Source organism: Dermacentor albipictus, chromosome 6 (genome assembly GCF_038994185.2).
Source record: "Dermacentor albipictus isolate Rhodes 1998 colony chromosome 6, USDA_Dalb.pri_finalv2, whole genome shotgun sequence".
In the NCBI taxonomy this organism is placed as follows: domain Eukaryota; kingdom Metazoa; phylum Arthropoda; class Arachnida; order Ixodida; family Ixodidae; genus Dermacentor; species Dermacentor albipictus.
Window position 1 is genome coordinate 51,128,965 of NC_091826.1, and position 13,153 is coordinate 51,142,117.

General features: G+C 45.7%; 1 protein-coding gene across 10 annotated transcripts in view; it reads right to left on the reverse strand.

Annotated features, from left to right (window-relative positions):
- LOC135911384 (glycine receptor subunit alpha-2-like) overlaps positions 1–13,153 on the reverse strand; it is a 348,733-nt gene that overhangs the window by 109,447 nt on the left and 226,133 nt on the right. For 2 of the 10 annotated variants that reach the window (XM_065443637.2, XM_065443638.2), the window contains exons 1-3: positions 11,765–11,829; positions 5,291–5,366; positions 3,676–4,570 (exon numbers count right to left, since the gene is read on the reverse strand). The exons of 4 other annotated variants lie outside the window; for them this stretch is intronic. Coding sequence is in view for 3 of the 6 variants with exons in the window: in XM_065443632.1 (XP_065299704.1) it covers positions 11,765–11,826 (62 nt within the window). In the remaining 3 variants the exon portion in view is untranslated. Of the gene's footprint in view, positions 1–3,675; positions 4,571–5,290; positions 5,367–5,520; positions 5,538–11,764; positions 12,104–13,153 lie in introns of those variants that run through there. 4 more of the 10 variants (XM_065443633.1, XM_065443634.1, XM_065443632.1 and 1 more) reach the window with 4 other exon arrangements.

A 13,153-nucleotide genomic window follows, 5' to 3' on the forward strand; every position in this document is an offset into this window, starting at 1 on the left:
TTTCGCAATGTCCAAAGGAGTTCACAGTTCAAGAATAGGAGTCTTTAAAAAACGCGCATGATTCCCCAGTACCTTAAGCATGATGCACGGCAATCGCCTTTGCTGGTGGACACAACCCTACCAAGTTATGGGCACATGCGACACATTCGCGCCGTGGTCGTAGTGCGAAAGTTTTTTTACAACTCGTTTTTGCGAAAGTAAGGGTCCGTGAATCGATAACAAGCTTTATTTGAGCTGGTTTCTAAATAGCGGTCGCACTTTATTTCCTGCTCTACGCTTTTTTTATTTCTTTATTTGTAATAGACAGCCGATCGGTGAAGCGAAAGATGCTGCTGATACGCGCAACCATTTCCATACACAAAATTCATCAAACAAACAACCTAATTCTCCAAGAACCTTACAATAAAGGAAATCAAATGCGTCTCCCGCTTATATTATCCATCATCTATAAACATGCATGCGAACGAGCGCATAGAGATATTAAACAAATTTTTTATCATACTTCTTGTAAATCAGTTTGCTGGAACGTAACGGCTCCTATACGCCCCTAGATAGTGGCCATCTCATATGGGCCTCTGGATCTCATATGCAGGACATTCAAACAACGCTGAACGAGTGTCTCGATATTATCGACACCCTCTCAAAAGAAAGAGGCACCGGCTCTTTCGTGCGCAGACAGCCGTACTTCCTTTCACTAGAAGACGGCTGAATAATTTCAATCTTACGCTTGAAGGGCAAGCTTTGATTTCCCGAAGGAGCACAAATTTCTCGTCGTTATTCTTCACCGCCAGTTGGCATGGGCCTCACACATCCGCGCAATTGAAAAAGTGGACCAATACTGTTATAAATGCACTTCGCCGACTAGCTGGCATAATGTGGCGTGGGAGGGGGAGAGGGGTTCACTCTCTTTACTATTACGAGTTTATACCGTGCTTGTAAAACAAAACAAAAAGATAATTTGGCACCTATTCCCCTTGGTTTATCGCAAACTTCTGAGGAATGTCTTCAACGTTTACTGGCAAGGGGGCTGTGAGTGTGTCTTGGGGTACCGTAGGCTACCTCGAGTTCTCTGGTAATTGCTGAAGCTCGTCAATCCACCATTTTCAGTCATACGAACGGTTGAAAACTGGCGACCTTTTGATCGCATCTGAACACGAAGAACAGCCATTAAACCTTGCGCTTAGTGAAAGAAATAAAAGCAGTATTCACGATGTTGTTCAAGAACATAACGCATCGTAATCGAATTATGCAAAGTCAATTTTAGTTACCCTCCTTGGATGTTAACAAGCGATAAAATTGAATTATTGGTCGACGGGGTTATATCTAAGAGAGGCGTGTTCATGGCAGCCGCACAGCAATTGGCACTATCCAAAATTTACTCATTATATTAGCAGCACAACCACGTGTATACAGACGGTTCATATGATGAAAATTCCTCGGCTTCAGCATTCGTGATTCACATTTCACGCGAGAGCAAAATTTTAAATTATCCCGTGAGACATCTTCCACCATGGTAGAGCTATGTGTCATCTTGTATGCTTTGCGTTTCACACCATCATCAAGGATTCGCAAAAACGGGTTACCTTTAGCGATTCACAAGCCGCTCTCGCATTACTACAAGGCAATAATAAAAATTCTTTGACCATTAGGCTCTTCTATGAGACACTCAAAAAACAAGCAAAAGCAAAGGTAACAAATTGCGTAATTGCATTTCAATGGATACCCGGACACTGTAATATTCCTGGTAGCACTGCGGTAGACACAGCTGCGAATCGGGTGCACAATAACGCAGAGGCAAATAATCTTCCTCTTTCGCGCAATGAAACCCGTCTGCTTTTGATACAGATATCCTGTCGTCTCAAGAAAATACCTGGTTTGATCAGCAGTCTAAGAACTCAGATATATATCTTGAGGACCCATGTATAAACCAATCAATTACTTCAAATCTGAGAAAGAAAACAGAAAGTTCGATACATTAGTGCACCGCCTACGGCTTGGCACTGCATCTACGCGACACTTTTTGTACAGGTCAAAACTTGTCTCAATTCCGCAGTGTTCTTGTGGCCATCCAGACGAACATGTGCACCATATCCACCTCAAGCGCATAAAATATGATTCACCACGAAGGGTATCGCAAGCAAACTTGCTCCTTTTAGGCAGAAGATCATCAAAAAAGGCATACTAGTTGCACGGCCAACAGCGGTCCCTTGGGAAAGAGCACTTCTTGCTTTGCAAAAGCTTTTAGAAGACACAAACATTTTGGCGAAGTATGAAATTTCACTTTATCCTAATAAGGTAAGTGAGTGATTTAAATGTTGTTCTATGTTCAAAATTGATTTATATGGTGTTCGCCTTTTTTGCGCTATGTGTAATTACTTGTGTTCTGTGTTTTGGCCATTCAATACATTTAACTTTACGTATGCACATGTGTACGGAACTCACGTAGAATACTTTCTGATACATGTACTGTTGAACTGGATTGTGTTTATACATCCGATGTTCTACTGCGTGCCATTTTCTGTGGTGTCATTCGCTCTTTTTGCGCATATTTGTTTCCTTTGCTAAGTGACAAGTAGCCGGTGCCTCCAGATAAAGGCATCAACTTCTCCTATATATCATTTAAATAGAAAAAGATGGCCTTTAACTGAGGGCTAAACTCTTCATTGAAACTACTGCGGTGACATAAATACACGAGATGAAGCACGCATACCGAGGGTTTATTTCTATTTTTTTACTACACAGACTTTTTAAAAGTCGCCCATCGCCGAAAACACGATTTCATTCCTAGGCCCAAATTACTCTAAGACTAAGGGGCAGACAAAACTTCCAGGAGAAGTCGAAATGCATAGGCAACTAATCAACAAACCTTCGCAAATTCACTTTTTAAGTGATTGCTTATCGACACTTACTGCAATTAACCAATTGTTGCTGGCGAGTTGTCAGGGAGTATCCACTTGGAAAAAATTAAACGAACGACACAAGTTTGCATTCTTTAAATGCTTAAGTTCGAGACGACAAACACTGGTGGTCTAATTTCTCTTGCGTTTCAACGCATACAACTGCGTATTGCTAAAAGAATAAGGGGAACATTGTACATTTACCGCTAGTTTGACGGCGCATAAATAAGAACTGGTGCCGTCTTTAGATTTTATATACACTGGCAGCGCCTTACAAACTCAGAGGCTACAATTAGTAAGTTGCAGTATACTTGCAATGAAATAATTAGTGAATATTTCAATTTGTGAAGTGTTCTTATTTAGTTGATTATGCATTTCGATTTCTCCTGAAAGTAATGGCCTTCTTTAGCGATCCAGTTTAATGATTAGAATTGTGCTATCCAACACAGGCCATTGTTTTTAAAAAGTTGTACAATCTAAAAACAAATACCCGAACTGTATTAGTTATACAGCAGACATGCGGCACTACATGGCTACAAGATACAGATCTACCCTACAAAAGTGCAACATGAGTTTGTTAGCAGCTGCTAATGCAATGTACCAATTTTCGCTACACGGGTCTTTCGAGCCACCGCCTATTCTGGCATGAAAAGTTCAACGCGTTAACTCATGCCAATGGTATATTGAAAGATAACATTACGTCACAAAAGGATCACAATCTGAATGAACAGCCGCACAACAGTGATTGGAAATAATAATGGAAATATGAGAGGCTCACCTTTTTAAAGGAGACAACAGGAGCAATGCAAATTTCTTGGGTAAACTTCTTCCCGAGCTTCTTATTTTATCCAGTGCTCACCGAGGTCCAAATTAGCGATTGGCACACAGTCCTCGAGCACCGTTCATCGGGCGTCCGACAGCACGTCAAATGCTTCGATAAGGTTCCGCGGTGGTGTGGTGTTGAATCTTACAGGTGAGTTTAGCCTGCCGATTGAGGGTCGGCGATTGCTCCGCCTGAGCGTCTCTCGCAGTGTCAATAGGGTACTTGTCCACAAAAATCAGGGCCTCTTCGAAACGTGAGAAGACGGCGTGAAGCTTCTTTTGTGGGCTGCAGCAGACCTTTTTTGGAAACACGAGGTTTTCCAGGTGGTCCCCTAAACGCAAGCTCAGCAGACCTCCTAGGGAACAGCGGTCACGAAAGCACGAAAGAAACGAGACCCTATATCGTAACCGCACGTGTCAATGGCGTTGTCAAAGTTGAGATGCAGCAGAACGGCCTTTCGCGGGCGCCGGAGAGGACGCCGAGGGAGAGCCACGTGAGAACGCTTCCCGACGCTCCCTTAAGCACAGCGCGCGCGCTTAAGTGAGACCGCGATCCGGGATGGGGCGAAGTCACCGACCACGCTCCCCGCATTCGAACACTTCCTGCGGGAGACTGAGCGTCGGCGCGAAGTGATGCGAGTTCGGGCAAGAAGATTCGCCACCGTGCCGCTCTCCCTCCTCGGTCGGAGCCACCAGTGCCGTCTTGGGGAGAGAGAAAAGAAGGACAGCTTCCAGCCGCCTTCACTCTCTCTCTCTCTCTCCTCCAGCGTTCCCTTCCACATGCTCCCGAAACACCCCGAATTTCCTTCCCGCTTCGTACACGATTCGGCCACCAGAGGCCGCCAGGCGCTCTGCGCGTGGAGAGAAAAAAAAAGAAAGGGAAGTGCACACACTGCTGTGCATGCAAGCTCGGAGCGGAACCGAGAGAGAAAAACGAGGTTAGAAAAAACTGAAAATTTTGATCACAGAATAGGATCTGATTGCGTACCTCACTGAAAGAAAACGGAATTATAGGGAAGATTTGAATAAAAAAGCATCGGACGCCTCGTTCACCCCGTCGACTGTTTTGGAGTTGGAACGAAGTCTAGGCTGAGTAATTACGGTTTCAGATTCGCTCATAGCCCGGCGCAGAGTTCGGATTCCATCGCTTTGGCCCCCTCTACGCAGAAAATAATAAAACGGGTGCCAGCTCCTCGGAAGATATCGCGACGTTCCGTTCTTAAGTTCGCGGCAGGCGCTATACAGTGATTGGGAAGTCTCCCCATTGTTTTAAATTTAGACTTGAGAAAGTCACCTTCTTGGATCTACACCCTCTTTCGCCTGCGGCCATGGTTAAGCGCTTCTCATATCTTGTTTTAATTACGCATCGCTCGGGCACTCCCGGGAAGCCATCATCGCCAGGGGAACTAAGTCGTATTCCTACTCACGATATTAAACGAATGACGTAGCATATATCGCGAAAGAATCGCCGAGTGATATTTTCTGCAAAGCCCGAGTTATTCTATGTCCCTTCTCCGACACACACACACACACGCACACACACACAAAAAAACGCTTAGTTTTATGCTTACACTTGCCAGCTTTCCTTCATCTTGGTTGTTGCAGTGTTGGAGGCGGGCAACCAGTTTAACGCAGAACGTACCCGCCCTGGAGAAGAATGGAAGGGAAATAGTACTGAAACCGAGGCAATGAGGTTATGCTTCACAGCCCAGCTTTTTGTAGGCAACGTTTAAACAAACAGCCGCCAGTGGACGGGGTGTTTAGCGAACGTCAGACAAGGCCTGTTGCACTTTCCACTCACGTTGCGCAAGAACCTGCCGGTATAAGGGACGTCGTAGAAAGTGCTAGGTGCAGGCTGCTCCTCACGGGTTATAGTGCAAGTCACTGTGACCGATCGCCACGCCTTTCAAGAGCGCTTCCATTGCACCTATCCGAGTGAAAGCGGCTTTCGGTTACAGAATACGAACGGGATAAAGGCTTACACTGCACCTTGAGCATTCAAACGTGGCCGATATTCCTCTACACGCTATGCACATAATGCAAGGAAATCGGTGATGAGCAGCAACTATTCAGGCCCTGCCTGCGCTTTAATGTCGAGGGGGAGAGTTGGTTTGACTGTATGGAAAAAAGCGTTCCAAGATGTGCGTAACGTGCAACGCAATCTGTGCTAAAAATGGGGCTCTCCACGCATGCGTGTGCGCAGCATATCCCCGAAGTCATAGACAATAATGCGAAAGAATATGCCGCACCCTCTGCTCGCCTGTTTACGGGACACAGATATGATGGCGACGTTATTTGTCTAAGAATGGTGGAAAGAGACGTTCCTGTGGCACAGCTGCCGACACAGCCTCTGGCAGGCTAGTCCCACCAGCAGCAAGAACCTCGAAGACACCACTCACCCAACCAGTCATCCAAACCTTGAAATACAGGCCGCTCAGAAAAAAATATTCAGGCGGACACTAAAGGGCAATATAAAAGGTTGAGCCGGAATACCACTTCTGAAATAGCTCGCAGACCAGTCGAACCATCGACAGTGACTTGGTAAGCCAGAAAGGCGCAAGCAAAACACGTCTGTCTATACGCCACGCTGACGTATCAGCGCCTACTCGCCTAGACGTCACAAATTTCCACAGAGTCTACTTGAGTTTGCGCATTCAAAAAGAACCAAAGATTGAACCTACCAGCTTTCGAGAAATTTTCCTAAGCCAAAAGATTCCGAAAACAAGAAAATACTTTTGAAATCTCTGATGTCAGACCGACGTGAAGGCGCTCAAACTTTGGCTAGCCGCGTAAAGAAGGGAAATGTGGCGTTTTGTTTTTTGAGCAATAACAAATATTTTCCTAGATATTGACAGCGGTCACAATGCTCACCGCATAACATTCAATATGGCCTGGAAGAGCCACGGAAAAGGTTGAGTTGCATATGAGTCTATGTAGTGAATAAACTATAAATATTGTAGTCATATAAATGAAGAAGATAGCTATGAAAAACGACAAGAGATGATGGCACTAGGCATCAGATCATCACAGCTATTCCTCGTCACATAAGAAAAACGAGCTATAACATGCCGCAGAATAGCAAGCACAATATAAACAGGTCCCAAAGTAACAGAAACCCAAGATATGCGAGAATTACGGAGGCTCAATTCAACTGCTGACTTATTTTATATATTGCAATTACCTACGTTCACGCTGTCTGCCCTCATTTTACGAAGAGTCCTGTGAACTGACACCCATTCTGAGAATGATGCAATGAATCTCCTGCACTTCGCAATGCGGTTTGTTAAAAGCACAATCTTTCGAGGATCACTGCTTTAATTAAAATGCGGCGAATGGCGGGCAGAATGAAAACCAGAAAGAACGATTAAGTATGCTTCATTACTCCAAAATCTATTGAAGTTAAGTATTAGCGTAAATAAGAACACAGATATATAAAATAAAGAAATCAGTAATGTTGCAGAGGACTCGAAAACCAAGATAACAAGAACAAGAAAAAAAAATCAAGAAATGAAGCAGCGAGCGACCACCGAATTTTAACGGGGGCGTTTCCGAGAAAAGCAAAACGCAACACCGAACGATACTGCAATGGCAAAAGTAAACGAACGTTCCCGTTCAAAAGACGATGGCGCAACCGAAAAGTATCGAAGGCTCGGCGCGGCAATCTTGGAAAGCCTCAGTCGATTTTAGGCGCGTCGCAGGTACCGTTCCATCGTGTTGCTGCCAGAAAAACTCGGACACTCCCGTAGGGACTTAGCATGAACGCCACGTCGGCCTTTCGGTGGATCCTGCCCCCGGCTCCCCGCAAGCAGCCCCATAGCGACCTATGTCTCACAGAAAAGCGGGTCACGGCGTCTGTGGGCGGTGACCTGCGCTGCAGTTCGCAGTATTTTGTCTAACGTTATTATTATTCTTTACATTAGCGAGGTGAGCTTACTGGTTATTCCCATGGGCTAGCTAGGTCGCAGCAACCTAGAATGTTAGTCCAGGAACGCCGTTTTCTTTTTCTTTTTAACGAACATGAAGCTCCTGGTGCTGACCTGTTTCTCGTTCTTCGGCCTTAGCTTACGACTACTTGTTTTCTCGAATAGCAACAGGCACACTGGCTATGGAAAATACGATGCGGAGAAGTTCACTCACAATATCCCGATGTCAATATACGAGTGTTTTTTTCTTTGTTTCCTGTGGAAAGGAATACAGCGATCTTACGAGATTAATTTTTTAGAGCAGATGTATCACTGCTCCAAGAAAAACACGGCATACTCCTTAAGCACCTAATTACAATTTGAGGTCAACAGCACAACTATAAACAAAAAATGGGGCCAATTACGAACCATCAGGTGCAAACTGAAGCTCTCGCCTTTTTTTCTTGTAAAATCTACTTATTAATCTCCGCCAACACGTCCCATGCAGCCATGCTGTTGTTTTGAAGCCAAGCTATCTGTTCGGCCGCATCTGCATCTGTCGTCTGGACTTTATGGATTTTAAGGCCCGTAAACAAGAAAACACAAAGCCACCACTTCAATTTCAGCAGCACTTCATTACTGGTAGCACGCATCTTCAAGTATACGGTACAAAAACTTAGTTAAATATTTCAGAGAGAGTAACTACCATTTTTGATTATTGCTTTTTATTGATGTACATTTATGCAATGCGAAATTAAAATTAGTCACCCACTAGGCATTCATTTTGGTAGCGCTCCCCAACAGTCACGCCAGCTTCAAAATATGCCCCTTGAAAATGTCAACCAGGACCGTGTAGCCACCGTGGTGACGGGCAAGCGTGCCCGTGTCGGACACCGGACGTCCCAGTTCGATTTCCGCCCACACCGAAATGCCCCAGTCTTTCTTTTCAATGTAATTAATTTACTTTGTTTACGGTAACCTCCCTGAGAAATTTGACGTCTATGTCAGCACTTTATTTTACGTGTTATTACTCTTTGTGCCGTCGTCCGTTTTTTTGGTGCCATCGTTAGACCGCGCCGCCGACTTCGGCGGGTTTTCACGTAGTGGGGCTTACAATGCTTTCGCGGTAAAATACGGTTATAAGTACTGAATATGAAGTAAAATTTGGGCTAGTTGGCACAAATTCGTTTTGATTCGTTCTCTAACCTTGAGCACGCATCAGGTCTGCTATGACATATTTATTTGCGTAATTTTAATAAAGTCTTTCGGTTGCTAGTAGCACCTTTGGGTGCTCTCTACTCTTCTATGTTCTGTTCAAGGAAGTTTAAAGCTAAGTGGGTAATTCTAAATGGGTAGCCGCAGCCGAAAGCACATCAAGCTACTCGGCTTGTCAACACTGCATGGTCACGATGAAGCGTTGTTTACCTCCCTGCACTGTCAAACGAGTAGAAGATGTACCCGAGTGCGGAACTCTTCGCGCCATTCAGGCTTACATAATAACCCGTGTCACACGGGCAATTTTAATGTCACTTTGATCACTTGAACGCAGCGAGCGTCTCTTTGGTGGCGCGCTGCTGCACGAGGAAGGAAAATGGCCTTTGGAATCGATCGCACTGGCAATGGCTGAATGAGGAGACATAACTTATTATTTTCTTTGCTATTTTAGGTATTGTTTCCATAATAACGGCGCGTTGTAGTTAAAAACAGCATTTAGAATAAAGTTGGCACGAATGGAGTAATTCCTCGCAACCGCAATAACATTATCGATCATCACGATCCAAGACAAAGGAGGTAGAATTAAAGGTGAGCGAGGAAATATGCCGGATTCTGTTACACGTGCCACTAACACGGTTTGTGAGAACTGGGAGCACGTTATGGCAGCACTTACATATCGTTCAAGGACCAACGTCTAGCTGCCACTCACTTATCAAGCGCTAATGAAATAGAGAATTGCGTTGATTTTGCATCTTCAGTAGCGCGCGTCTGCCAAAGATCCGAGCGACGCGCGGCAAGCTTAGCTGTACAACGACAAAAAACACCAACACGATCTTGGACTGTAGCGCGAAGTGTCATGTTACCGTACCAACTCGCCCAACTTTCCATCCTTTTGAAAAAAAAAGCACCAAATCAAGGAGGAAAGAAAAATGTTGGAGTGAGCATTACGTCACGCAGCCAGCCTTGGCAAGCGAAGGCTCCGTGAAGCCACAGTGGTGATCAGACACGTGACTTCATGCATTGAAAATAACGGAGCAAGAATCGAGATTCGCTGAAATGCTCGGTTCCCTGTAGCTACGCCAGTAACTTTTATTCTGCGCGCGTTTGTTCAGCTGCCCTGCCGTGGCTATGCCTGCAGAGAGGGAACATTAAAACCAACCGCTCGCTTTGACGTGCGATCACGTGTTGGCCTGGCAGGTTTGGCTTCAATAGCTATGCGGTATGCTCCCTCCTCTCTTTCCTTCCTCCACGCGCCATGTGGACGCATCTTCCCGCTCTATCAGGTTTGTTCGGCAGGTGAGCAAGAGGAGCACTCCATCTTTGCACGCACTCGATGAAACATTGAGCCGTTTGAGCGTGCCGTGAACGGTAATACCAGCCGACTCCAACTGCCAGCAACAGCGCGACTATGTGTTGCGTTTGTACCACAACGACGAACGCGTCACCAGTCCTAAACGGCAAGAAGCGGCACTGTCGAGACACCCTACGTATGAGCACACTCTTCTCGTCTTCCGACAAAGTCTCCATCGATGCACTACTACCGTCCCTTGAACTCGTAACAAATGACGTGGCCGGCACAGGCAGGTTGCACAACCGCATTGCCATTACACGTAAACAGCCTGAAAGCAAGAATAGTAAATTCGCTTTTTTCTTGCAATACATCAGGTTATACTGGGTTATAACTTTCCCACTAAAGCAAAGTGGTTCTGCTTCCAATATGTCTTATGCTACCAATTCTATTTTTAATATTTGTTCATTTATCCTTTAAAGATTACTACCAGTGCTACGCACTTCAACGCAGCGAAATGTGTTCTCCGAACACAGGCGCTGGCAAGTGCTTTCTGCAGCGAGTGTAACTAGGCGCTCCCGCGCTGCACCCTTTCAAAATGACGTGCACTCTTCCAAAATGACGCTAGATTTGCCAGTGCGACAGATATATAATCTAGTCTGTGAAGGCAGTTCATAGCGTGCTTTCGCGCATTAATGCTCCCATTAAAAGTAGCCTAGATCTTGCCGTTATTCAAATTAACCGAATAATGTTATCTTCCCTCTGTACAATTGACCAATATAGGATACATTTACGGGGTAGCCAGAATGAATAAGTAAATGCGGTGTAGTTTGCAAAAAACGTTTTCTGACGTAAGAGCCGTAAAAGTGTCGAACAGGAATTGCAGCGAAGGACGGGGAATAATAAACAGCGAGATGCACACTTGGGCGCTGAGCAAACGCCGGCGCACATCAGTGCTGCTCGGCGTGTTTTGATATGCTCCCTTCTCCGAGATTTCCTGCTCTTAATGCAATATCTTCGGCTGTCCCAGTCTTCGGTCCCAATACAGTCAAGGTGTCGCTTCTGTTACCGCCTGCTAGCAGAAATGCACGCGTTCACACTGTCATATATATGGTAGACAAAACCGGCCAGCTATCTTGCAAGTACGATTGCGAGCGCGTTTTCGCGCGCACTCATTTGCTGAATCTTTTTATGTTTCCGGTTCCATAAGTAAGGTACCAGACGCCTCCGAGATAGGCTCGCATTGTGTAGCGATCCTTTTCATTTTCCCGCTCTTTTTGCCACTCATAAACGGTTCGCACAAAACGGCGCATCCCAACAACACCCAACCATGGCGATAATGCGAAAATAATAATTCAGTCTCGGAGGACGTATCTTATTGAATAATTGGAGCCTCATCGACACGAATATGACGTCGGTGGGAGGAGCATATAATTACCGCGAAGATTATGAAACTCACCAATGCAATGCTTTCCGCAAAGGTGCTGCCTCCATCACACTTAACCCTGACGCGGTAGCCAGCGGCACGCATGACCATCATGCAGCGCCACGAAAACTCACCGACTGGAAACAACACGAGAGTGTGGTCGGGAACGCAGTGCCTGTCGACAGTATATGTAACCATTTGTCGGGCCACTTACCTGGAGTGAAGCGGCGGGTGGAGACCCGCTGTTTCGCATTGCGACGCTTCTATGCGCGCCATCCTTATTTTGGCGAGTCGCTCCGCTTGCGACCCTCTGGCAGGAATGGTCCGTGCGTTCCAAATTGCAGGCGCCTGCTAAACTGATTGCGTGGTTACCCTTTCAAGCAAGACTCAGTGTTATAGCACCGACGTCTAATCATCGGCCATTATTTTGTGTCGTCGCGATGGCCACTGGGCCCACTATGGCCGCGCAGCACGAATGCGCTGACGGAGCGTGTTCGTATCGCCTCTTCGAGAGACCACGCGGCCACCCGGCAAATGTCGCCGAAATGGAAATGCGCACCAGCCATCTATCTCTATATCATCGAGTTTCATACAATCGCTACAGACAACTATGGCGCTAGCGTCTACGAGAGCGGCAAGCAGGGCGGCTCAGCTAACACGGCAATGATGGTAGGTACTCAGATAAGCTGAAACTTCGTCATCCTGGCTTTTAACGACTTCATGGCTTCGCTAGCTCATCATTTTCAAGAAATTACTGCGAGGTGAATAATTAAACAAACATAATTAAAGTTGTCCGAAGGCAATATTGCAAAGCAAAACCGCCAGCATAGAAACTAGATATTGAAACGCCGCGAATTCACTGACAACTGGAGTCACTGCAATCAGCAGCGATTACGCGTGTCCGCAGAATCTCATTGCTTTCTGCAATAAAAGAAGTGCACACTGCGTTCAGATTTGGGCCAATGAAGGCACATAAAGTATAATAAAGGAAGCCGCAAGAACGTCGCAAACCACAAGCATGAAGAACAGAGAAATTAACGCACAAACCGTCATTTCCATGGTGGCTGAACGATCATAGTGACATAATTCCCTCTAATGAATGTTACAGGAAAATCCACGCTCTGGGTCAGCAGAGCGACAACCGGTTACATACACTGTCGACAGCTATCCCATTCGAGCCGGTGCCGATTGGAGCCGGTGCCGATTCGTAGCACTTACGGTCACGCAAGTCACTCGCTTCCGCATTGGGGCTAAGCGTAATGGCTGAAGTACATGCTTCAAATGGGAGGCGGATATCTCCAGCTAAATCAAAGGTGCACAAGACCATGAAAAAAGTGCAAAACAGTGCAGGACGCAGATGAGTGCATTTTAGTGAAGAACCAGGAAGGTTTAAACGTTACTAAATCCTGATACTCTAACTGTGATCACGTAACTTAGCAGAGGATAGTGCCACCTCTGCCGGCGCCCTAAATTATATTGGTATACTGAAAGTGCACCTGAACATGTGCTGTGTCAAACCAACATTTAAGCGTGATTGCATGCCCGAATAAGTCTATGTAAAGGCAACCCACGTTCCAAGTATACAGTTTGCCGTGTATTCCGA